Raw genomic sequence first — 26361 nt, 5'->3', positions numbered from 1 at the left:
ATTAAAGTCAAGCTTATGATAGGGTGTGTGTGTGTGACATAATGGACTATGTCGTCGTTCACTGAGACTTGTCAGTTAATTAGTTCAACCTACTTATTATAATTTATTTCCTTTAGATTGTGTACTCTATGCCCATTAAGCTTCTTAAATCTAGTAATTTGGTTGTCAACTCAAAGGAATTAAACCTGCAAATCCTAGCTGGGAGAAATAGTACTTTTTATGCCAAGTTGCATAATAAAATGAATATTAAACTACATTGTTGCCCGCCGTATACAAAGTACAAATCGGGTAACGGTGAACAAATTGATGAAATGGTTGGTAAGATGGGCAAAGTGTGAAAAAAATTGGCACGTATCATCAGGTAAAGAGTCGGGCTGGCTAATAATAATGGGCGAAGAAAAATTGGTTAGGGGTGTAAAGAGAACAGTAATTTAGCTATGTGCGGCAGTAGGAAGCAGAAATGATGTGAGGGAATGGTTTGAGACTAAACCTTTCCGTAGACAGTGGTTTATGGCTGTACGTATTTATAATAACGAGAACTGTTTTTAATAACGTTGTAAATTAGCGGAATAATAAAACGAAGATAGATGTAATAGATTGCCGACGGTCTTGATTAATTACTCTCGGCTGATGAATGGGATTTCGGTTTGATTTGTGCCACAGCGCAGTGAACTTTTACTTGTTTGCACACTAAATCACCACCGCTAATTAACAAAGCAAAACAAAACAAGACCAGACAAAATATTCAACAAAAAAAGACACAGTTGCTTTTTGAAATGTTGCCAGTGAAAGACAGTCTGAATATCCATCGTCAGTGAGGAACATAAACAAGAGACAATTAAGGAAAACGCGTTGGCATCGAGACCGGATTTTTACAAACCCAGACTGGCCCAGACAGGCAGTATCTGTGGATTCTCTGCTGAACTGAAGCCACAAAGAGCCTTTTACAACTTTATACGCTAAAGCCTCTACCAAAAGCCCGATTTACTGAGATGTCTGGTCACACACTGCCATGCACATTTTTTCCCACGACATTATGTGGCCAGGCGATACAAAATGCAGGTCCCGCAATTGACAAAAGAGACCTGCATGTTGGAGTCTGATGTGATGGTAAGACGGTTTTGTTTGATTTTGGAACCCTGTACTTCAGGGCACAAGTCCTAAACAAGCATTTACAATGCAACGGTCTCGCCTTTGCAAACGTTAGAGCTATTGGCATTGTAAATGACAACATTTTTATTTATGTGTTGGTTTTGAAACAGATAAATAAATGGCATTGTCATTTACAATGCCAATAGCTTAATCTCTCGCAAATGCGAGACCTATTGCATTTGCACCCACACACACACACACACACACAGAGCAACACACAGAGCCACATGCACCCCCACACACACAGAGCCACACACACACACAGAGAACTCCACACACAGACAGAACCCCACACACAGACAGAACCCCACACAGACAGACAGACAGAACCCCACACAGAAAGACAGACAGAACCCCACACACAGAGACAGAACCCCACACACACAGACAGACACACAGACAGAACCCCACACACACAGACAGAACCCCACACCCACAGACACACACAGACAGAACCCCCCCCACACACACAGACAGAACCACACACACACACACACAGACAGAACCCACCCCACACACACACACACAGACAGAACCCCCCACACACACACACTGACAGACAGCCACCTTTCCTGTCATCCAGAGCAGAAATCTTGACTCTTACCATAGCTGTTCTCTACTCTCTGAGTACACATACTCACTCACCCATGCAGGTGGGGCTATTAAATAGCTGTGCCTTCTGCAACATATACGGACACGTTGATGTATAAGGCAACTGACCGATACAGCCGAGAAACATTCAAATGAAGCCATTTGATGGATGAGTCATTGAGGGCTCTGGTGGGGGCTGTTAGATTAAATAAATGTAAATGAAAATGACGCACATTAGGAGCTGGCAGCGGTCAGTAGCAGTGTTTTGCAGCAATGGTCCCTGCGGGAGTGTGCCAGGCAAAAAAAGAAGGGGGGAGGCTGCGGACGCACCACTGGGCAGGGTTTTTAAAGTATGTCCCGGCACCGTCAACTCAAAATTATTTTACTCCATATAGTTCACAGAAGCTACCATTTTCTTTCCGTTTCCAGTGTTCTATCCCTTTTGTAACTTAAACATTTTTTCCAAGATTATTTATTTTGTTTTTACTGCAGCTTTATTAAGCTCATAAGTTAATTTATCTCTTTAAGGACAATACATTTTTCAACTGAACACTTTGTTGCATATTCTTTAGTCGGTGCTGTTTTCTTTGTATGGTTACTTTAGGGAGGGCTCCCTGTTACTTTATTCGTTTTACATCTATTTACTGTAGTTCTACCATTTTACAGTTATGCCTTCATGTGATGTCCCCAATGTCAAAGGTTGTGTCATCAACATGCAAATTATTTCTCACGACTAAGAATTTAGCCAACTTGAGAGTTCTGGGCTACTCTGTGCAATGCTGGGATGAAGAGAAGTGTGTCCAGCTACACTCCGGGCAGCGTGGGCATGACTAATGTGCCCGACTTCTGTAGGAGAGGGGAGGGGAGGGGCAGGATGTGAGGACTGAGACATTTCAGAGGGGAGTGTTAGATGTGCGCTTGGTGGGTGTGGCCGAGGAGAGTGACCCACAGTAGGCCACGCCCATGTCTGTTTCATAATACCATATCGTGGCTCTACTGCTGTCACCTGAAGAAACAAACATGTAGTAATGGAGGTTGTTGAACGTATCCCGGAGATTCCCACCAGGTTTCAGGTACTTACCTGGGGGTCTTTCGGGCAGGATGGGGCTCCAGACCAGCCTGCTGTCCGTCAGTTGTACGTCGCAGCTTTGCTTGCCCACAGAAAATATCCCGCGAAGCAGAACCTGCTGACCCCCGCCACTGTCCTCCCTGTCGGCTGCATCCCGGAGTGCACCCCGGACAACTGACGAAGAAGCATTCCATCCACAACTCGTCTTCTTCTCATGCGCCTCAGTAGCTTCTTCTGGGCTTATTTCCCAGGCCTGGATCTTCCCCCTGCGTGCAGGGGTGTGCAAGGTCCTGTGTGACATTTTTAGGGGGGCGAGAACGTTTTTGCCTAGGTGCGCGCGGCCTCGGTTGCTAGAGTAACGGGTTTTGCATACTCCTTAGGGCTAGACTTCCGCGAGTGGGTGGGGCTTTGGCGTCGCCGGCCGCCATGCTGGTGCTTCTCAGTGGTATGGGAGGAGACTGTAACTATAGAGGCACGTCTGTTTCATTAACAAAGTCTCTTTGTATTTTCCTGCGAGCTTTTGTATTTTATGTTTATACACCAGTGTGTGCCTACTAATAATCTGCGTGTGTTGGTTTTGAATACTCCGGATGCCACAAAAGGGTTAATTTTCAAATACATTTTAAAGACATCCCCTAATTTGAAACCGCACAAAACCACTTCAAATATTAAGTGACCATTGTCGATGCAGTCGTACAGAGGAGTTAAGAAGTTGAAACAAGCACTCACCCGAGGACGATTTCTGGACGATTTCTTCCGGCGGGCGGCGGTCGGGGGAAATAAGTAAACGCCTACCTCCGAATGACGGAGAGAAAAGGGGCGGGACTTAAAAAAAGACCCAGAAATGCCCACGAATCGCGTCATGACAGGGGAAAGAGTGATTGACAACCATCTCTTCCAATGGCTAGCCTCCATTTATGGAGCTAGCCAATGGAAGAGAGAGGCGGGTTAAAGCCCCATACTGTAGATCAAAAGATTTCGCCTGCGCGAGCCCTGCTGCGCAGAGCTACGGCCAGGCAAAACCTAAAAAAGAAGTGGGGGGACTGACCAAGTTAGGCAGTATGCAAGTGACATTATGACACGTGACACCAAACCACATGGCATCACGACGCGTGACATTCCATGTGGCATCACAGGAGGTGACCTCACTGGAAGTGACATCAGATATTAAGATCGCACCCTTAACAAATGAGATTTGGATTTGTGGTTGTGCCACAAATGTAGCACAATCCTGACTCAAAATCTGGGCCTCAACTAATACATTTTTTTTAAACCCGCAAATAAATTGGCAACAAGGAAAAGCATGGTAGTGGATCTGTTCTGCTTAATTGGTTGCAAATTCTGAATTTTAAAATATGTTTTGGGGTTAAGGCATCTGCTGTAGAGGTACCTAGTAAATCTCAGGGAATAATATTAAAAAAGATAACTTTGGAGCTTAATGTATTTGTTGGAGAGATCTGTGTTTTGTGTAATCCGAAATTTGAATCAAAGTGGTATAGAAGATGAAGTTGTCTCCTGCAAAACATGATCACCCACTGTTCTTGGGGGTGGGGGTGGCATTTGGGGATTGTTGAACCTCTATTTTGTTGCTACCTTCTTCGGGTTTGTTATTCATGATATCGCAACACAAATGGTGTGCCTCTTATACAATGTTGTGAGCTAAATGCACCACTTAATTATGCAATAGTGGTATAATATGTGTATTTAATAAACAATAAAATATGTTTTAAAAAAAGTTGTCTCCTGCAAAGCATATCATGTAAAATGCAGATCACAGGTTTTTATTTTATATAGGTAGGTGGATTACTGCTTTGCATTCAGAGATCCTTTTGTTACTTTCAGTTAATAAATTGTAATCCTTCTAGTAGACCACAATGAGCTATGAAGGGTATTTGACTCCTACACCCTGTAACCCTGGCTGTCTCATGTAACACATCTTGTATATTGATTTACACACTTACATGATTTATTTGGAATGTATAATTTGCATGTTATATAAAGCGCTCTAACACACTGGATTGGGATGAGTAGCGATATGGAAACAAAATAGTGCTATTTAAATAGTTTGTTGTCTAAATACTGAGACAGACAAACCAATCTGACATTCTTACAGTGCATGCACATATGTACAACAAAAAAAAGCATGCATCTCTAAAGTACCTGTGAAAAGATAACAAGCTGTGTACTTTTGTTTCCTCGCCGGGGATTTGCATTTATGAGGTTCCAGGATGCCTCCAGTCCCACACTCGATCAAAAGGAGGCCTGATGTCCTCCTAACTTCTGTATTCATCTTTGCCCAGCTGGAGGTGAAAAAAAGCCCCCTCGTTGCCTCCACTTTGCTGCTGGGAATGGAAAGCAGACAATGTCCAGGAGCTGCTAAACATGCCCTGGTGTCTCAAAATTGCACTGGGACAAGTTCAACATATTTTTGTGGGGCTCAACTTCTTAGCAGGGTGGGTGATGTCCACCCTGTGAAAATAGTGGGTGGATGCCATGTACTCATGTGTACCCCCGACTCGTGCCCTGCTGTGCTTCATGGAGACCGAGGTCCTAAAATTCCATTGGCAGAGAGAGTGAAATGATGCCCCCTGTGCCCCCCTCTTGATTACCTCACCAATTATCCCAATGTCAACCTCTTAACAGCATCCTGATTGCTGCGGAGAGGCTACGTTAAAGCACATGGAGATTGCAGAAACTATAGACAATAAAGATGACTTGGCCACTTCCTGTAACTTTCTGTTTCTGGTGCTGCCTTCATGACCCTTGAGAACAGGAGTAGAAAAGAGAGCATAAAGGAAACAATTGGCAGGCCATAGTGCAGCGCCAAAAGAAACTATCGATAAATTCAAATATCCCCATGACTTAAAAACCATCACTGGGCCCTAAAAAGTCCTTAAAGATAAAACATTACCCACCCATATCCCCTAAAATTCCAATAACCGGGCTCTAAAAACCTGTCACTAAATCCTACAAATAAAATTCTTCACCCTCAAAAAAACTACACACACACACCAACTAAATTCCCTTTTACTTAATAACTTAAACGCCACCCATGCACCACATTATTCATTTACCATCCCAAAAAAACCTACATACCGATAATCCCTAATTTTCTCATAACCCACAATAAACACTATTGAAACAAAATAAGACACCCACCCCAACCCATACAGCCGAAATAACCTGTCACTAAAAACTGAACCTTAAGAATTAAAATGTAATTTTGCACCCCCTAAGAAAATGTATCTATCTATAATTCCTAATTTCACCTTAAAACCCACCCATACACAGAAGAAAGCACTTCAGAGTAAAGACACTACCTAAAGATAACATTGTTAATCCAATAAAATCCCTAAACACTGATCGATAAACCTTAATAAAAAAAATCTGCACTTCGGATTTGGATTCCCTCCTTGACCATCACCTACCCAGCCGGACATTGGGCAAACTCACCTGTGTCTCTCCTGACCTTATCTCCCCCTTCCCCTACCCCACCCCTCTCCGCTCTACTCTTTCCAGATTCTGACCTTTGCCCTCACCAGTCCTTGCCCTTAGTCCCCACCCTGTTTTTCTGTGAACGTTTCCCTCGTCACTTGAGACCTAGTTATTTTGTCTGATGCCCGTTGGAGTACTTGGTTTAGCTAAAGGGGAGAGGGGCCGTGGAGTCCCTCCTTGGACGTCACCTACCCAGTTGGTCTTTTGGTCTCTCCCCTCATCCTCCCTCTTCTCTTCTCACCTCCCCTTCCCCCTCCACAATGTTTTTCTCTCCTTTGTCTCCTCTCTTAATGTATTGCTTATTTTGTGACGAAATGTAACTTTAAATAAATAAAACAAATAAATAAAATAAAAACTGACCTCCCATAACTCCCAAAAGCTCAAAAACCCATAGCTTAAAACCCACACCTAAATAACAAAAAAATCCTCAAATTTATTATAAACCATATAACATGAATATCTACTTACCTCCATCGCAAAGCAATGGCTTTCAAAGGAACAATTACTATAAAGTAAAGGCAATATGGTCAATGTTATTCAAAGTAGAGCTTGCAAAGTGCAAGTAACATATGAAGAATAATTGTGAATAAGCTGGAATGTGATAATAGAGACTTAAAGCAATGAAAGAAAGTAAAGTACAAGACAATGTTTGTATTCTACTGCATAGCACATCTAATCATTTTCAAAGGTATTAAAGAGAATCAAACGATCAATTTTTCAGAACACAAGTAAACAGACAACACCTATTAATTTTCAGGGCAACATAGTGCAGCAATCAATGTTTCTGTACCACCTTGTGCTAGGAGAAGAAAAGCAGCCAGAGCTATATACACCAAGATATTGCACTGCTGCTCTCTTCCCCAGTGCTTATGCTCTTTCAGACTATATAGCGCTGTGCACACAACTGTGCACCCCAGTGCAAAGCTGTGTGCATGATGTCTAGCATAGGTTTTGTACTGGAAGGCTACTCTTTCAGTATAAAAATGCAATGCTTAGACATACTATGTAGTGCAGCACACATGCAGTGTATAAAAGTTTAGGAGAAATAAAAACATCTTTCCCTGTTATCGTCTGCCTCGAGGAGGCATTAGTTTTTCTACACAGCCTATCTACCATTGTTAATAAATAGGGCTTTTCATCTAAAAGCGTCGGTGGTAGAAAAGTGATGTTGCGATTCATTTTAGGGCTCTTACAACACACACAAATGTTGTGCTGTTAAGTAAATACTTCATCAACAATCTGCATTGCTTTGAATCACGTTTTGTGTCTTTGCACCAGTGCAAACTGTTGCTAAATCTCCACCTATGTTTCTTAAAAATACAGATGAAGATCCCATAACTCACCCAATTTCAGCTGTGACAGAAAAACAGTAACATTTATTGATTGTCTCTCTACCGTTATGAGTTTGTGAGCAGACATATTGTTATTATTTATTTAACATTTTTATATAGTTCTCCTAAAAATAGCAAAATGTTCAAACGTCCATCTACCATAATGTTTATTTGTGCAACCAAAATGCTGTTCTATTTATTTAATTAAAAGTTTTACATAGTTCTCCTGCACTATTACAAGTATTGAGGTGTTTTGTTTGGAACTTCCAGTAGACATATTAAAAAAGTCGCAAATGGGTTACAGACAAGACAAGAAGCGCAATTCAGAACTAATTTCTAAAGTAAATATGAGTAGTAGTAGTCAAGAAATACTTTATTCGGCCACTAAAGTCCATAAAAGCAAGCATTTGATAAAAAACACAGTAATTAAAAAATCCCAAATATGCAGTTAAAAAAACAAAACACACAGGTCAATAGGTTAAAAACCATCAGTACACACAAATAAAGTTTAAAAAACGAATTTTTTAAAAGCTGTCACTGAACGTTATAATAAACATAACATGTGGCAAGTAAAGTGCATGAGCAAGAAAGCATTGACTCATTGGACAGACTAGGGAGTTAGTATAACGGTCACAAGGTAACACATGTAGTTCCCAGAATACAGTTTACAGATACAGCCTGACTACTGCAAAAACAGCCTCTTCCTATGTCTTAAAGCCCCCGTTAAAAAGCTTGCGATCCTAAAGCAAACCATAGGAGAAGAAAGCATTGAAGATATAGTAGTGCAGGCCTTACTTGAACAAATTGACAATTTCTGAGCAGCGGTAGTATACTTTTTGCATAAGGAATCATAAAAGAGCAGGTCTTTAGTGCTCCAGATTTCGTGTAGCCTTTGGGAACAGCTAAGGGTATCAGATTCATTCAGAATCTGGTTAACACAAAGCAATGGTATGCTTTAGTGACAAAGAACAAGTATGGCTGTACCTGTAGGTTCAGGCTAAGTGCAAAAAACCTTCTCGCAGTGGGCTTAGTTAACTCGTTACCTTCCCGGAGCCCCTGCCTTTGGCCGAGTAAAATGCAGGGACAGCAAAACTAAATTGGGATAGAAGGAAAGAGAGTATCTTCACAAATAGGCAGTAGAGGTTCATTTTTAGGTATTTTGACTTCTTGATAATCTATTTGTTTCTTCTCATTTGTTGTGTTTGGGCAATGCAGTATTTTTTGGTTGATTGTGCATAGGTGTGAAAGTTGTGGAGCCTTATTTTCCTCATTCCTTTCACTGTAAGTGGATAACTGTCCATGTTTTCAGTCTTTCAAGATGCAAGTTCAACTTTCTTTTATTCTTAATGGACACTTGGGGGAGGAAAACATGCTGTAAAAGGACCCTGGCAGGGTGTCTTACTGTTTACCTCATTCCCTGAGTAGTGATGATATTTTGACTAAGCTTGTAGGTGTGCAACATGCATGCACGTGCATTGCTGTTGATGTCTCAAACATGTGCAGTCGAATTGTTGACTCACAGTGATGTTTGTGTGTTAACGATAAGCTACTGCGAGTATTTTAAGTAGAATGGGAGCAAAGTGAGAACATGACATACCAACTGCAGCAGAGGGCACCTCTCTTGCTTAGACCACACCCTGTTTCTTGGCTAACATCTACGCCAGGAAGACCCATGAATGAGCATATTTATATGCCTTTAAATTTAAGAAGGATGGGAGTGTAAATTTAAATGTCGCTGGGGCGTAGCCTTGTAACATTGTATTCCCATTTCACACATTTTATATTTTTATTTTATGTTAAAAAGAAAACATTCTGCATTTTATCTTTGGTTTGCTGATTGATTTGTCAATATAAGGTTTAAGCATACACTTTGGTTCTCATTTAGGTTTTGGTGGTCAATCCAGTGATAAGTTGCAGATGAGGGTTTAATGAGATAATTTCCAAGGAATGAGTTGATAGTGGAAACAATTACATTACTGTGATAACATTACTGTATGTTTTACCGCATGCTCGCAGGCAAGTGTCATCACTCTGTTGCTAATGGTCGGATATATTACAGTGTTTGGTAATGAAAAGTTATTGCGCTCCAGTTGTTTCAACTTTTTTCATTTACATCCACAAAAATTGGTGTACGGGTTTGTATATGTAGGATAAGTTGCTTTGCTGGACTCCATGGACATCACAGATATCAAACGATACTAGTAGAAGACACCTTGCACTCAGTTTCATAGTGGCATGCTTCATAATTGTTGCCTTCACTTTATCCAAGTATGGATGAACTCAACCGCAATAAGGAGGTCAATGTAAAATATTTGTGCCTTGATAGAAACAGTGATCCAGCTATTTTAAAAATACCTTTGGATATAATCAAAAGATGTCTCCTTTATTAAAAGGATACCTTAGGTATAAATAAAAAGAAATACTTGGGGATTTCTTTTTTCTAAAACAATGTTTCCAAAATCGGATATTATCTTGCATATAAATGCAGCCATCTTACATAAGGGTCTCCTGTTTTCTTCAGGGCCCGTGAATGATCCGTATATACTTTGTGCAGAAAAGGGGGAAGCAAAAGTCTCCCTAACCAGGCACATGTAATGACCCTTCTAGGGATTTTTCCTACCACATCGGCGTCAACCAGAGGTTGACCTTCTGTAGTCACACAATCATCAAGTGTGAAGCATCTCGTGCACGCCTGCTTTTGCCAAGTTATCGCTGCATCAGAGAAGGCACCAACAATGAAGCATGCCACTATGAAACCATGGGTCAGGTGCCATCTCATTATATCTTTTGATATCTGTGATGTCCAAGGAGTCCAACAAAGGGATTGAGTTTCTGTAAACAAACCTACAGATCAATATTTTATGGATGTGATTTCGCTAGGGCGAACATGTGTGCATATCATATATCTCTTTATGGGTAAAATATTGATCTTCTGCCACTTGGGTCTTCAGGTCACCATAGTGCAGAACATCCAATCTGGGACCAAGTACCCTGTGAGAACTTGACTTTCAGACTACCATTTCACAGCAGTCTAAGTCTGACTCAGGAATGTGCTTTGGGCAAGAAACTCTGAACTCAACAATGCATCAAATAACACAATAAATCATAGTTAAGTCAATGTTTTCTCTTTTGAAAAAGAAAGTACTTTAATATACACCCAACTAAACAATGTATTCTACAGGGATAATTCACAAACTGCTTTTTTAATATGAGAAGTAGTACTACATGAGAACTGCTTGTGTTTCATATATTTCTCAAAAAAGAAATAATTTAATAGACTTAAACATTGTTTTTAACAAATTTAAATAAAAAATGCAAGTGTGTTTTTAAATATTGTTCAAAAACTATAGTTTATCAATGAAATGCATACATTTCAATTAATTAATTATTTAATAAACATTTACTTTGATGAGTTAATACACTGCAACATTATGTTTATTAGCCCTAGATTCAAATGAAATATTTAAAATAAATATAATTCATATATTTTATATCTTAGAATATTTCTAATATTTTTTAAAAACATTAGCATTTATTCATTTTCCCTATACTTACATAAAAGGAGATCTCCAACACTGTGGCGGACTTTCCAACTCTGTGTGCAAAATTACTAGTAGACCATATCTATGTGCAACATACTCAGAGCCTCTTACACCTGCTGCACAGTGGCGGGCTTCATCTTAAAAGTTGAGCAACATATATTACAGCTCAAACTAATTTTAATAAGAGCTTATAGTGGGTGAGACAAACCAGACCAGAGGTCCCACCAAAGGGTCCCAAGTGAAAAACCTAGGGTTTTCAGGAGTTAGAATGCCTTTCTTTACAAATCTAAATGGGCTTAGATATAAATCAGTTACAGTGTGTCTTGTTCCACTTAGCACGTATTTGTGTGAATGCATGAGCAAGCCATCTAGTTTACAAGTCTACAGGGATTCTTTAGAAATGTTGTTGCAAGAGTTTATTGGAAATTATAATTTTGTTGATAAAGTTTACAAAAGTGAGAATCTTTGGAACTTGAATTTGAAAAATTTGTCATGGCATATTTTGGACAGTTCAGTTTTTCTCCAATTTTCTTCTTTTGGCTATGTTAATGGTCATTTTGAATTTCAAGGATGCAAAGCATTTGTCAAAAATGGCAGATGCCCCCTGAGCAAATGTGAGTTTCCCCTCATGTTATGTAAGAATATGAGGAATATAGGGAGGGATTCTAACCTAGGCTAACAGAAATCGATACATTGCTGCCAGGAGGTGTTTTCTTCTTCGTTAATGTCACGTTTATTGGCTAATGCATGTGTTTTATCAAATATCTAGTCTCTAGTAAATAAACTATCATTCTTCAAATTAACTTTTAATGTGAAGTTGGCAAGAGGCGGTGACTGCGAAGAAAATAGACACCTCCCAGAAAGAAATTGCAACGTACCTATTAAAATTATGTTTATTAGCTTGAAACTAGTGCCAGGACCAAAAGGTTTTACCATTCTGTTTGAAAACTTAAAGGAAACCGAAGTCCATATAAACAATTTGGAATGTTTGGTGTCTCCTTGGCCACAATTTGTTTGACAATGTTATCTCACTTCTTCTTACTTGAAGGAGTATGCTGCAGCCTGGAAACTCTGGCATTGGGAAGAGCAACAACCTTAGGGGGAGAAGGTTTGCACTTCTGTCACAGTTAGGAAAATTGCACCTGTTTCTTACCTTTCCTTCTTTGCTGAAGACTCACCACATCAAGAAAGATGCTTTTTCAAAGATGGTCAAAGATCTCTTTGCACCTGTCCCAGTTTATGTCAATGCACTACCAGCCATTTTGAGGTTATCATAGATTAGCATGTTTCAATGATGCAGAGCCAAGATACTGTTGTTGAAAATCAGGCCCATTAGACTGAGCCATGTGTATGGTCCATTGCTTCACAGGCTCTTTTATCACCATGCCTTCTTACCAAGCTCAAATATAATGGAAACGTACCCACAGCATATCAAAAAAATATTTCACAGATCCTAAGGGACTCACTGGAAATTCTATAGGGGTCCAACTTAAAATAACGCAATAATGAATTCAGGCTTCATGCCATGGGAGAAAGAGACCTCAAGTGCTACATCTAGGGGGAGGGAGCAAAGGTCCAAATTTCAGCCTGTCAAACAGGATTTTGTTTATTTTATCTAGAGGAATGTTTCTCAAGTATTTTTTCTGCGTTGTACATATTTTAAATTATGTATATACTTATTTAAAGTTTGAATACATTCACATATCTAATATTCATCTGGGCTTAGCACTAAATCAAAAAAGGATGAAATGACTGGAGGACCTCTCTGACTCTAGTAAGAGGAGCCCTTCTAGTACTAAGGGGTGGATGAAATTGTAATTTTTGAGAATATTACACAACTTAATGTGTACATTTGACAAAATGCACTTTGGGGTCTCTTGCGTGCCCATTTTAGTTAATTTTATTCAGTCATATTAAAATAGATCACAAAAGTATAAAACTTAAACATAACAACAGGACATCATATAATAGTACAAGTGCATCTAAAAGATCAATTAAAAAATAATAATACACTCATCTAGCACATAAAATACTTTTGCCAAAAACAATATCTAAAATAATATCCGTTGGTAGGCCTGCCAGTGAGTTTCTAAAGCATGTGAGTAGGGCAGAAAAGTATAAACAGGGTAATTGTTTGCTTTATGCGATGTAAGTGTGATCTTGGGTGGCACCATATCCAGTCTTTAAATTAGGTTTGCTGTTAACAAGGTACCTTGCCACCCAATCAAAATATATGACCCTCATACATAGCATATTAAGTCAAACATACTGAGAGGCGCCACCATATTATTAAGCTACCCAAGCAATCTCCTCGCCCTTAACAACAAGTTCAAGAAAGTGTAAATCGTAAACATAATCTCCTCTGAGCTGGCTGATTGTAGAAAGTGCAGTGCATGTGCAATGGCATAGAGAGTACTTGACCAAGGTTGTATGTTTCAGCCACACAATTCCCAACCATGCATGGCTGAACAACACGATCTTAACAACAACCGCGTCTTAACCATGGATGCCTTCACCATGCATGCCTTTACAATAAATGTAGTTGTAATTGCATAATTAGTAAAGGCATATACCTGGTTAAGGTTCTGCCCTAGCACCCAGCCACCACTCCTTGTATCCTAAAAGTGAACCCCACCCCTAAATACTAAGACCACCGCAGCTTTTAAAACACCCCTGCGCCCTCAGCACTTAAACCTGCCCCCAAACTTGAAGTCGACCCTGACCCCCTTGTCCTAAGCCCTAAATTCTTCATCCCAGAACTCATCCCCGACCCCCCCGCCCTGAGCCCTAAAACGTTCACCCCAGAACTCGACCCCCCTCCGAGCCCTAAAACAAGCCTCCCCACCATTTACATTTTATAATACAAAAATTGTACTCACCATTCCACTCCGTCTGTCCCTTCCTCACCTAGGCAGGATGTCATCTCCGACCCTTCGCCCAGTCCGACCATGTCCACCCGAGTCCAGAGCGCTAACTGCCACGTATGTCTAAACTACACATATGCTTGGTAAAGGCATGTGCGTGGTTTAGATGTATGCGGTTCTGCCTGCATTTTGAAGCCAAGCGTTGTTTTGACTGCCTGGTTTGGGATGTTTCTCCTTGACCAATAAGGTCTTTAACATCAAAGACCTAAATTGGGAGTCGAAAGTGTAGAAGAGCGTAACATGAAAGTGCTCTGGGCAGATTGCTGGTCTCTTGGGCAAGGTGGTAGGTCAGGTGAACAGTCATTACCTTGAGGGGAGGTGACTAGTTTATGAAATAGAATTAGTAGGAACCTAAGAATAATAAAATACCAATAGTGTGATGCGCTTTACAGCAAAAATGGCTGTATGTCCCTGGATTGGGTGAGTTGCATATATCAAGCAACATTATAGAGTACTGATACTCTTAACCACCTCTCTTCCTTTCAATGTGCATAACACATGGCTCTAAGTGTTTTTTTTATCTAGCATTGGCAAAGATCGTTGAGGGTCTAAAGCAAATCCTGCCTACACAGAGCCATAGCAAAGTCCCTAATTTCCCTCCACCATGGAATCTCTAATCTTCGGGACAGGGTCAAGCAATCCTCGATTAACAACTTATTATTGAGGAGAGTCTCATTAGTCCAGACAGTATGCCATCACATTGTTGGGTGGGTTCTGAGGGCATCTTCAGTATGAAGAAGTTCTAGTTCCCTGTAGGTAAAAATGGATGCAGTGGATGGTGGTAGAGTAAGTAGGTGTTGTGTTAACTTTTTTCTGTTACCTGTAGAAGGGAAGACACCTGCATGCCCCTGATTCCTGCCCCATATGTTGCCATGCCTACAGGTTTTGCCCGATATATGGCTAGCATATGGGAGAGTTATATTTTGTCTAGTTTAGCCGAAAAGGCGAGTACAGCATTAATGCTCCTTGCCAGTTCATTGTTCCTATTTTCTATCTGCGGCTGCCTGGATCCACTACAGTAAAACATGACCTCTAAATAGCTAAAGTTGTTTACATGTTTAACAGAAGTAGCATGAAGCAGAAAAGTAGGTTACAGGGCCTTCCTGTATCCGCAGGACATTAAGAAGGATTTACTAATGATAATCCTCATGTTATGTCTCGTCATAAAAGATACAAAAGCAACCAGGAGCCGTTTAAGCGCAACAAGCGTGCTGCCCATAATAAAAAGCATCGCCGGCATACAATGGCATCGAGGGATTGCCATCTCTGCCTAAGATATCACTGGTAGAATAGACCTCCCCAAAGAAAGTGGCCCACTCATGGCCCGTTATAGTAGATTCGATCACGGGTTCTATACGATTGAGATATGGTTGGTTAATACTGTTCCAGAAGGCCTTCTGGTCTTTCTTGGAGGCAGTTTCCTTCAGATCCTCCAAACATTTAATCTAAGTATGTATTTCCTTGCTTTAATCACCATTGTATAAGTCTTTCTACAGCGTGCAATATCAGCGGCCGACTTGAGCTGCTTCTGTAATGAGATCGGTACAAAAGGGGTTGGTGATGGACGGAGCATCTGAACCAATCAAACACTCACACCCAGTCAAAAGATCTGGGTTGGATCCATCACCGTTCTTTAGCCCACTCTGCCACCCCAGTTCAGACATGGCTATGTATGCAAATCAGTCTGACCCTGTGCCTCATGGGAACAGTCCAGCCCGAACTGCCAAGCCATGCCTTCCCTGGACTGGAAACAAGCTTCCGGGGACCGGTTTCTGGTATTACAGCCGTCTTCAGCCCGGCTTGCTTGAATCCAGTGGCAAAGTGAGCAAGGGACTCACGTCTGAGCATACCCTGCCACACTTATGGTGGCCAAAGTGGTACAAAAGGGGGTGGTGATGGAGAGAGAGAGATTGAAACAGGGGTGACAGGCTGGGATGGTCTTGGCCTAATAGAAAGAAAAACATGGCCAACATTAGGAAGCATCTTCCCCCCTAAAGCCATAGCTTTCTGCAGACAGGCAGCATACTCTCTGCCTTTCTGTCTCCCTCCCTGAGTCTCACTTTTACTCTCTCTGTCTCTTTGCATAACCAACGGACTTCTCTAGGCACATCTCTAGCTAGAAGGACATCTAAGGGTGTGGAGGGGGAAAGCAGGCTGAAACAAACTGCAGTGTAAAGACCTGAGGGCATTGGGGACGATGGGTGGTGTATGGTTGTTGGCAGGTTGTCCACGGGGTGATAAAGCCTAGGCCCAGAGCTATCTTATTCACGAAGGTTAACAGGGTCACTCTGTTTACCAACTTTGATTTCGCTTAGGCTTATTGAGTGTTATGTTTGTCAGGGAAAGTGGTCTTGTAGGTGTTCCCATGGTCACCGGGGAGGGATGGCAGCCACTGATCTATTGATGCACGTAGATTTGGGGACAGACTCTCGTATCCCAGAAACAAGTGATAGTCACATGTTTTAGAGTTCAAATGCCTACAGCAGAAGGGCCCTTAAGAGAAGTTTGCAGAAAGAAGGAAAGGTTTGCTAGACTTGTCATCTGGGTCTAAGTCAAAGAGAAATAAAACAAATTTCCCCATGACAAAAAGCCCCCCACCCATACAATCACACGACACATGATTAATGCCTTTCACCGTTTGATTGTCCCTTTCTCTCGAGGAGGTGCAGAATATCCTCAGTGGTCAATCTGTTTGCATTTGGTAGACCTCTGCCCTGCGAGCAGACCGCATGACACTGAGCCGAAAATATAGTGGTAGTGAAAGAACCAAATACCGGGACTACCGCAAAGCAATTCAATGCTTTCAAAAGTGGTGTATGCCCCAACCCTTGAGATCGACTGCTTGTATCATTCTGCACTGAATGTTACACCTAATGTGGGAGCCACCAGAATTCAGGCTCAGAGATGTTTTAAGGCATGGGCAAAGTGGGCGCTGGCCCAAGGCATGAGCCTTTCAGGGGGCTCCCTGATAGGGCCAGGTCTGTTCTACAGGGAGTTCTGCCCTGACTACCTTGAATAATTCTTAACCCCTCCCCTGCTGATGACGGAACCGCTCCGTCATCAGCCGCGGTTGCGCTGTGCTGATGACGGAGCGGTTCCGTCATGGCCCGCCCGGAACGCCTGCGCGGCGCGGATTACGCGCCTGCGCTGAGCGTTCTATTGAGCGGGGCGGGCCATGACGGAACCGCTCCGTCATAAGCACAGCGCAACCGACGCTGGTGACGGAGCGGTTCCGTCACCAGCATGCGCCCGCCGCTCTTCCGCCCCGCCCCCTTAGCACTGCGGCGGAATAGCCGCCGCAGTGAAGGGGTTAAACAGATTGTTTTAAACACCGTTTTCCATTTAATTTATTTGTAATGTTAGTGATGTGTGAGAGCCTATTACAGACATTTTGCAGAGATATGTTGTGCTTATGTTCAGCAACCATTAAAAATGTCTTTAGATCAAAATAGGACCCCCATATGAGAAACTGGAGGGTGTCACACAGTGCTTAATTTGGACCGGTGGTTATCAGTGCTCTACACTAGCACTTAATTGTCAGCACCAGTACATATGACAGTCTGACACATGGTGATTAATTTAGAGATTAGAACAACAGATGTTTGCGAATAATTATACATTAAAAATGACTAATACCTGCCGCCCAAGAGACTCTTACAGCTGAAGGGGCCTGGTATAGTCTGACTTGTCACACTTTTAGGGAGTGTGATGGTTAACAGTTTGTACTGGCAGTGCTGGCAGGGGCAATGGGTGGTGTCAGCTCTAGTGGCTTCCTGACGAGGGCCCCGGCACTTATTTTAATACAAGCTAAGCACTGGTTTCACAGTGATTATTAATGAGTTGATGCTGTGTTACAATATTGAAAACACCTCACTATCACTGAATATTTGATGTAAACAAATTTTGAATTTGGGTGAGAGTGCCTGTACACTGTCAGTGACCTGGCCAAAGAAGGCACAATAAAGCTGAAACTGGATTTAAAAAATTCAAAGCTGTTCCGAAAAGGGCCCCCAAAATCCTTAAGATGTCTCTGTTCAGGGTGTATTGTTTAACCTCGCACTCTCTACAGTACACACCACAAACCGAAATTGCTCCTAGTACTTAAATGTAGCAGGTTTGTAATTATCCTACACGGTGCTAATCAATTTACAGGTATCGGAAGGTTGAAGTGCAGGACAGCCCACCTGGTATTCGAACATGGCGATCTTCTAACATGATATGCTTAGTGCAACGCTGCATCCTTTTGCTCTTTTCTTCAAAGATTCGTCACATTGTAGAATCTGTAACACTACTTGGTGCTACAGTTGTCATTTTGGCAAGGTTTGCCATAACTCTGTGCCCTCTCAAGCAGGGCCCTAACATGGGACCCGGCAGCCCATGACGTGTGGGGATTGGTGGGGGCAGGGGGGTCCTCGGCACAGTACCCAGGCCTCAGACCTCTTGACTGAGTTCTAAGGACGCCCCGCTCCCTGCACTTTGCAAGAGGGTCATCTCAAGTTTCGTTATGCTACCACTCTCAAGCAGAGTTTTGTGCCGCATCTGCAGAGTAAATCAGAGCTGCCTTTCACTAGTGGACTAAAACGCCTGTCAATCCTACCGCAAAAAATAAAAGATCTAGAAGCACGCAGATTTAAACACACCTGTTGTAAAATGCACGTCCGTCATTGTGATTTTTTAAGAACATCTGAACGTTTAGGCGGCGCCCAACTGCGGTTAATAAAGTCGTGCTTTTGCACCAGCAGTTCCTTTTCGAATCGGCCTCGGTGTGGTGACTTGCTTTACAGACTGTGCTGTTTGTTTTATTGTAATTGTTAACTGTCATTTTTAGTGAACAGTCTGCCCAGTAATACCACACACAGTTTTCTATAGAATGTTTGTGCATGATTGAACGTAGCTAACGTCATTCTGTGGTGCCTACGAAAGCGGAGTGCGTCACAGAATCACCAGAGGAATATGCCACCGCGTGGCTGTCATCTCTCTTCACACCCAGGGAGGCTGCGTGACGAGGAGATGGACCGAACAGCGGCAGGAAACAAGAGGGGGTCTTAAGGTGCTTAATTCAGGATGCGCCGTGGTACGGAAGACCCTGAGCACATTAGTATGTAAACCCCGACGCACTTCTGAAGCAGGTTGATACGAGTGGGCAGAAATGATTGCCAAGGTCCCTTACTGCTTGATCTCGCGCATTTACAGCTCCGGGAAAGGTCTGAGCTGCAGATGTGTAGGATGCAAAAATAAAACGGGGGAAGCAGAGAGCATCCCACGCACAGCTATTGTTTTATTGGCAGGTCAGCTGACAGAGGTTCTTGGTATTGAAATTTCCCCTCTGTTATTCATCAAGGAAGCGTTGCCAAGACAACCGCAGAAGCCCGCTATACAAAGGCATGCTAAAAATGAAAAGCGCATTAAAGTTTGTGCTGGAAACACGCCCTTGTCGCCTCTGTGCACAAACGGTACTGAAAAATGCAGCTTTTGAAATAAAAGAATGCAGGGACAGACTGTTCCACAGTTGGCTATGGACCTGCTGTTTGGCTATATATTTGCTGTTTGGCAATGGGCATGCTGGAACAGGCTGGTGACCCTGGAATAAGCCTGGCACAATTACAAACGGTTGCCATCAGGAGACCATAAACAGGGCTGCCCCAGCGGTGAAGCAAGAAAGCAGGCCTCCAAAAGTCCTGAGTGGCTACCTGGAGATCGTATCAAAGAAAGAGTGAGTTCAAATCAAAAGTTCAAAAGACCTTTATTCGAATTTCATAAAATTCATAAAAGGAAAGAGTGGTGTATGACTGTGTTTAAGCGGCACCCTGGACACCCATGGTATGCGGATCTGCAACAAGAGCCTCACTCTCCCTTGTACATGGGTTTTGGCAGGAGTAGCAGGGATGTCAGACTCCTCAATCAGGGCTTGCCACATAGGGAGCTCCCCTTGCTGGGAGAAGGTCAGGCCCAGTTGTGCAGGGCTGACGTGGAGTCCGCACAGACCTGATCACCCGAGCTGGCCAATGGGGCCCTCAATGCAGTGATTGTGCTCAGGGCTAGCCCGCATTCCTCAGTGTGGCATAGGCTGGCAGGAAGAGTGGGATGGTCTGAAGATGATACTGCAGAGGGAATCCCAAGTCAGCAAGGCAATGCTGGGGTCTGTGCTCGCAGGCTTTCCATGGCTCTGCGACGTCAATGCACAACCAGAGCAGACGATCTTGAGCTGCGTAAAGCACAGCTTGTTGCAAGGTGAAGTTGTAGATAAATAAAAGCAGACACTGGACCCTCTTAGAGTGGAGCGCTCCATCTGAGTACAACAAAGTCTTTCATGCCACTGAGCCATCGACAACAGGGGAAAGCCAATAAGCCCTTGGAGTTTCTTGGTTAAGAGGTTACAGAGGGCAATTTCAAATTTCCCTCACTGCAGAGGTAGCAGGCAGCAGACCAACACAGCAGAGTAAGTTGCAAAGTGGCAGTCCTTCCTGACACCACAGCAATAAGCAGGCAGCAGGCCAACACAGCAAAGCATGTGGCAAAGTGGCAGTCCATCCTGGCAGCGCAGCTTCTCTTAATTAGTTGCTGAGTCTCCTCAGGACCCTAAAGTGAACTGAACTTGGGGTGTGAAGAGTCCAGTACTTATACCTAAATGTGCCTTTGACATGGGGTTGGCACCAAGGGGGCCTTTGAACCTCACAAGGTTCCTGCTCTCACTTCCTTGGGTCCAGACGCACTACAAGGGAGTACACAGCTCTTTGTGTGGTGACAGGCACACCACTATTCAGGTGCAAGTGACAACTCCTCCTTATCAATCTACAGCAGGAAGGCCCATCAGACTGGTGATATGCCATTAGAATGCAAATGTCACACTCCAGCTCCCTTGTCTATAGGGAATGTACAAAGCCCAGCTGTCACCCTAACCCAGACGTGTATTCAAAGACAGGCAGAGGCACAGAATGGTTAAAGTAAGAAAATGCCAACTTTCTAAAAGTGGCATTTTCAGACCTGCAATTTAAAAACCAACTTTATTAAAAGATTTGTTTGTAAAATGTGATTCCAGAGACGCCAAACTCCAATTTTCTATCTGATCCCAATGGCAATCCCTGTGTTAACCTATGGGAGAGATAGGCCTTGCAGTAGTGAAAAGCGAATTTAGCAGTTTTTCATTATCAGGACATGTATAACTCAAAAGTATATGTCCTACTTTTTAAATACACTGCACCCTGCTCATGGGGATACCTCGGGCCTACCTTAGTGGTGACGTGCATGCAATACAAAAGAGGGTGGAGCCTGGAAAGTAGGCTAACTAGCCAGGTTGAAATGACAGTTTAAAACTTAAGACACAGGCTCTGCAGTGGCAGGTCTGAGCCATGTTTAAAGGGTTAATGAGTATATGGCACAATCAGTGCTGCAGGACCACTAGAAGCATTTAATTGACAGACCCTGGACATATATAGTGCTCTTTACTAGGGACTTACATGCAAATTACAGATGCCAAATGGGGATAAGCCAATGTTACCATGTGTAGAGTACAGAGCATATGCACCTTAGCATTGGTTGGTAGTAGTACATTGCCCAGAATCCTAATTTTGGCAAAAATGAAGTCAGAAAAACAGGACGTCAGGAGGCAGAAAGTCAGGGGGAACCATGCCAAGGATGCCAGGTCTAACAGGGGACTTGAACTACTTAGGTCTGTAGTGAGGCAGATTTATATTTGGTGGAATCCAGATTTTTACATTCTTAGGGCATTGATCGTGGTTGACATCAATTTATAACGAAGCATGAGTGCTTAGAAATCGTTCCAACTTAATGTAGAAAAGATTTCTTTTCAAATGTCAAACTTCATAAGTTTCTATTGTATTTGAGAGGTAAAATATAGATGTAGGACTTCATTGTTAGTGGTCTGGTGCTTAGGCCAACATTTATCAGGACTCATAAAATCTGGCTCCACTGGCTTGGAACTTAATAGGTCTAAGAAATAACTTCCATTTGCTAGTTTTTCCCCGATAATTCATACTGACATGTGGATTTTATTGCTTGGTCCACCAAAATCCACATGTCCCCATCACTATTGGGCCTTTTTCCCCTGCTAAATAACAACAGGATTTACCTACTAAAATATGTATGGTGAAAACTCTGGGAGAGTGATATCAGCTGCCAATCTCCCAATTGCGATGTGTTTGGTACCAGACATTTCTGCACATATCACAACTAACTGGGCCACTCATAATGCGGGTGCTAGTGTCTGTTTGCATATCTGTTTGCATTGATTAAGCTATCTTGCATGTCACTCAATGGAGGCCTTAAGTATATGGGTTAGCGCTTTTTTCTGCTTCAGACCTTGCCCTTGATGCTACTGCAAACGGCAATCTCTTAGCCTAAGTTTATAAGTGTACATGGTCCTTTCATAGTTCACTGAATAATTCTTTTCCTTCAGAGGTATACATTAGCATGCACTCCATATAAGCACTTGAGACATACTCATGGAGGCCACAGCCAAAATATGTGTCTATTAAAACGCATCAATGTGCTTGAACTAGACGGACGGCGGATAGTGCAGTAGGCAGCCAAAGAAAACGCTCAGACAAGTCTCTCTGCAATTAAGCATTCAGCCACAATTGTGCATGATCTGAATTGTCTTATTATATTGTTCTAAACTTTAGTGTACATATAATGCTTTTCAATATTCTAATGTTATACCACTTTCACTGAATCAGAGGGCTGAGAGTTACAACTTTAGATCCTCAGAATGTGTATTCCTAAGATGGTCAATGAACCTGCTTTTTTTTTTATTTCAAGGGTTTTTATTGAGGATATTTTGTGATATGATACAGATACAGTACAGTTGTTAAACTAGAGGACTGGAACTTTCTCCCTCCTAAAATGAAAAGCGCTGGAAATGTCCCTCTTTTCTAGTCCTTTTTATTTTAAATCAAATTTTTGGTCCGAATTCCTCCTTTTGCCTTTTACTTTATTGTATTTTACTCTCATTTGTTAGTGATGCTTATTCTCTTTACTTGAATTCATAAAAATGAAAACTGACAAAATGAATTTACTTATTTTCAGATGAATGCTGCTGGGCGCCATATCTTCGGAAATATAGTACAGGGTTCATTCACCTCTGAGGTATGTTCAGTAAAACTTCTTTTAAGTGGTGTGTTTTGAGGAGCTCACGCTTAAGAATTTGGAGAAGATATACCACTAACAGTTTATACTTTGAACTCTACAAATGTCTCATATTGTGTCCAACGTTGTGCATGCATTTATTCAGTCGTAATTTTACCTATTTTTTTTATTTTTTTTATTTTTATAGCTTCTTTATTTTATGTAGTGCTCCAGAGTCCTGTCCAAACACGAGTACATAATTTAAATAAATTAAACATTATTTATGATTTACCGAAACAATTAACCAAGGTACAGTTAATAAAAACATCATTAGAAAGTCAAAATAAAAAGGTCAAAAACGTTTTGTGATGAAACATGCATCAAGGTTTGAGTGGAAGCGAAGAAGGTTGATGTTGGCTCATACTCACACAGGTAGCATGCACCGGCAGAGTCTGCATTGTGCTTCTGTTGGCTACTTCATAAGAATAATGCGGAGGGGAAGATATTACTATGTTGCGCGCAAAATGCAAAAAACATTGTATGCGTTCATTTCATTCCATCTGACTTGGAAGCGGGCCTCCAGAGCTAATTAGGCAGTATAAATCTGTTAAAATCTATCCGATTGCTCCCATTCCTAAATCCAGAAGGAACCGCTCTTGGAAGCGCAGCTGTACCCTCACTCGGCCAAGTTGATTAATACCCTCAAGTTTAAACCCACTTTCTGGTACTCCCAGAAGGACAACCTAAATGGTTTTAGTATTATTGGATGGTTGTGCAAGGAAAAGTAATGCATTGTGGCCCTGGGCATAGAGAATAGTCATCCATGGGGTCTTTGTTGGCTTTGAATTGTGTAGAAAATGACATGATCATAATGTTTGAAGGGAGGGGATTCGAATGGGTACACAGGCCATAATATTAAACCAGCACATGATCTATTCAGGACTGAAGAGAGAGAGAGAGAAGAGAGAGGAGAGAAAGAGAGAGAGAGAGAGAGAGAGGGGGGGGGGGGAGAGAGAGAGAGAGAAAGAGAGAGAAAGAGAGAGAGAGAGAGAGAGAGAAAGAGAGAGAGAGAGATTTTCATAGGATCAACACTGTCTGAGGGACTTGCTCCCTGCATACGATGCTTTTTTTGCAGGTTTAAAAAATACTGGAATGGCACAGCACTTTAAACGGAGTTTCCCAAATTAGATGAACTGCGCCTAACACAACATAAGAATGGCATTTCTATGATGTTGTTTGTTTTGCAGATGTGCTGCTTTACATGGGTTTCAACGATTTGCTGTTAAATTCAAATGTTTACAAAAATTGCAAATATTACCCATATTGAAAACAAAATGTATTCACTAATTTCTCATAAATGTATGCATACGGCAAAAGTGTCTCAAAATGTGAGTCCTTTCAATTCTTCAATATAATCGAACCACACCACTTTATAGGTGACAAGAAATCCAAAACATTCAACCTTTGCCTAATTTTTTTTATTTATTTATTGAAGTTTTGTATAGCGCTAGCTGGACCCAGAGGTATCAGAGCGCTTCACAGCAAATATAGATAAAACAACAACAAGCAGGAAATAGAGTCTGTGCAACAATAACGAGCGGAATAAGGGATGGTGATCTGGTGAGAATCTATTGTTCTGGGTTCCGATAGAAGGCTGACTACCATTGTCCCGTATGAGGTTCATCTTAGGCACCAGAGTGTTCAAGGAAGAAGGCTTTGAGTAGCGATTTGAATTGCGGGAAGGAGGCAGTCATTCTGATATGAGGGGGGATGGAGTTCCAGATTCTGGGGGCATTCCCCGCAAAGGATTTATTAGAGGTTTTTCGCTTCTGTGATTTCAGAGGGATGAGTAAAAGTGTGCTGGAGCTTCTGAGGTTCCTGGACTGACCCGCCCTTTTGAGTTTAGAAGCCAGGTATTCCGGTTTGCCTGTATGTAGGGCTTTATGAGTGAGGCAGGCTGTGCGGAAGTTGGCTCTTTGGACAATCGGGAGCCATTTCAGTTCTTTGAGTGCTGGGGAGATGTGGTCAAATTTCTTTGTACCTGTGACCATTCTTGCTGCTGCGTTGAGGGTGGAGGTGAGTTGTTCCAGGTGCGTCTTGGCAGTTCCCGTTAACACTGGGATGCCATAGTCTATTCTGGAAAGCACAAGTGCCTGGGTGGCCTGTTTCAGGTCTTTGGGGGGGAGGAAGGGTTTGATCTTGTGTAGAAGTTTCAGGTTCAGGAATGCGCTTTTGGCGGTTTTAGAGATGTGTTTGTTCATGTCCAGTTTGGAGTCGAGGGTGATTCCTAAGGATTTTGCGGAGTTTGTTGGTGTCAGAGAGACATTGAGAGCATTTAAGGCTTTGAGCCATTCCACTATTTGTGGATTTTCATCTTTGTTCGATATTAGGAGAACTTCTGTTTTTTCTTCATTCAGTTTGAGGTGGTTGGCTTTGAGCCACTGTTGGACCTTCATGAGTGTCGCATTTAATCTGTGAATGTCTGCTATTGAGGTGGTTTTCAAATATAGTTGAGTGTCATCTGCGTAGAGGTGGAATGGGATGTTGGAGTTCCTTAGAAGTGAAGTGAGGGGTTCCATGTAGATGTTGAAGAGTTGTGGAGAGAGTACTGACCCTTGGGGGACTCCTCTTCTGACGGGAAGGGGGTCAGATTTGAAGCTGTTGATCTTTATTTTTTGAGTGCGGTTGTTAAGAAAAGAGGAGAACCATTTTAAGACTGTCTTTTCGATGCCCGCTCTCTCTCGGAGGGCATTAAGTAGGAGGGAATGATCCACGATGTTGAATGCAGCCGAGAGGTCAAGGAGGATGAGAAGGCTGCATTGGTTGGAGTCGAGTGACATGTGCAGATCATCTAGGACATTTAGGATTGCGGTTTCGGTGCTGCAGCCCTTCCTGAACCCTGATTGGTGCGGGTCCAATAGATTGGAAATCTCCAGATGTTGGGTTAATTGTGCAAGCACGCATCTTTCCAGAATTTTGGCTAGGAACGGAAGGTTTGAGACCGGGTGGAAGTTGTTCAGATCAGTGAGATCAAAGCCAGGTTTTTTTAGAAGAGGAGTGACTTGTCCTAGTTTGAGGCAGTCGGAGATGAAGCCCTCTTTCAAGGAGCTGTTGATGATCTTGGCCCAGATTGGGGCTAGAGTGAGTTTCATATCCTTTGTCAGTCTCGAGGG

General features: G+C 42.3%; 1 protein-coding gene across 2 annotated transcripts in view; it reads left to right on the top strand.

Moving 5' to 3' along the window:
* The window catches only part of LRRTM4 (leucine rich repeat transmembrane neuronal 4), a 1979041-nt gene that overhangs the window by 838415 nt on the left and 1114265 nt on the right, over nucleotides 1-26361 (top strand). For both annotated transcript variants that reach the window (XM_078666618.1, XM_078666619.1), the window contains exon 3: nucleotides 23150-23209. In XM_078666618.1, the coding sequence (XP_078522744.1) occupies nucleotides 23150-23209 (60 nt within the window). The remainder of the gene's footprint in view (nucleotides 1-23149; nucleotides 23210-26361) is intronic.

The sequence above is a fragment of the Lissotriton helveticus genome, chromosome 11 (genome assembly GCF_964261635.1).
Source record: "Lissotriton helveticus chromosome 11, aLisHel1.1, whole genome shotgun sequence".
Taxonomy (NCBI): domain Eukaryota; kingdom Metazoa; phylum Chordata; class Amphibia; order Caudata; family Salamandridae; genus Lissotriton; species Lissotriton helveticus.
The sequence above is the reverse complement of the archived record's forward strand: the minus strand, read 5'-3'. Positions and strand labels throughout refer to the sequence as shown.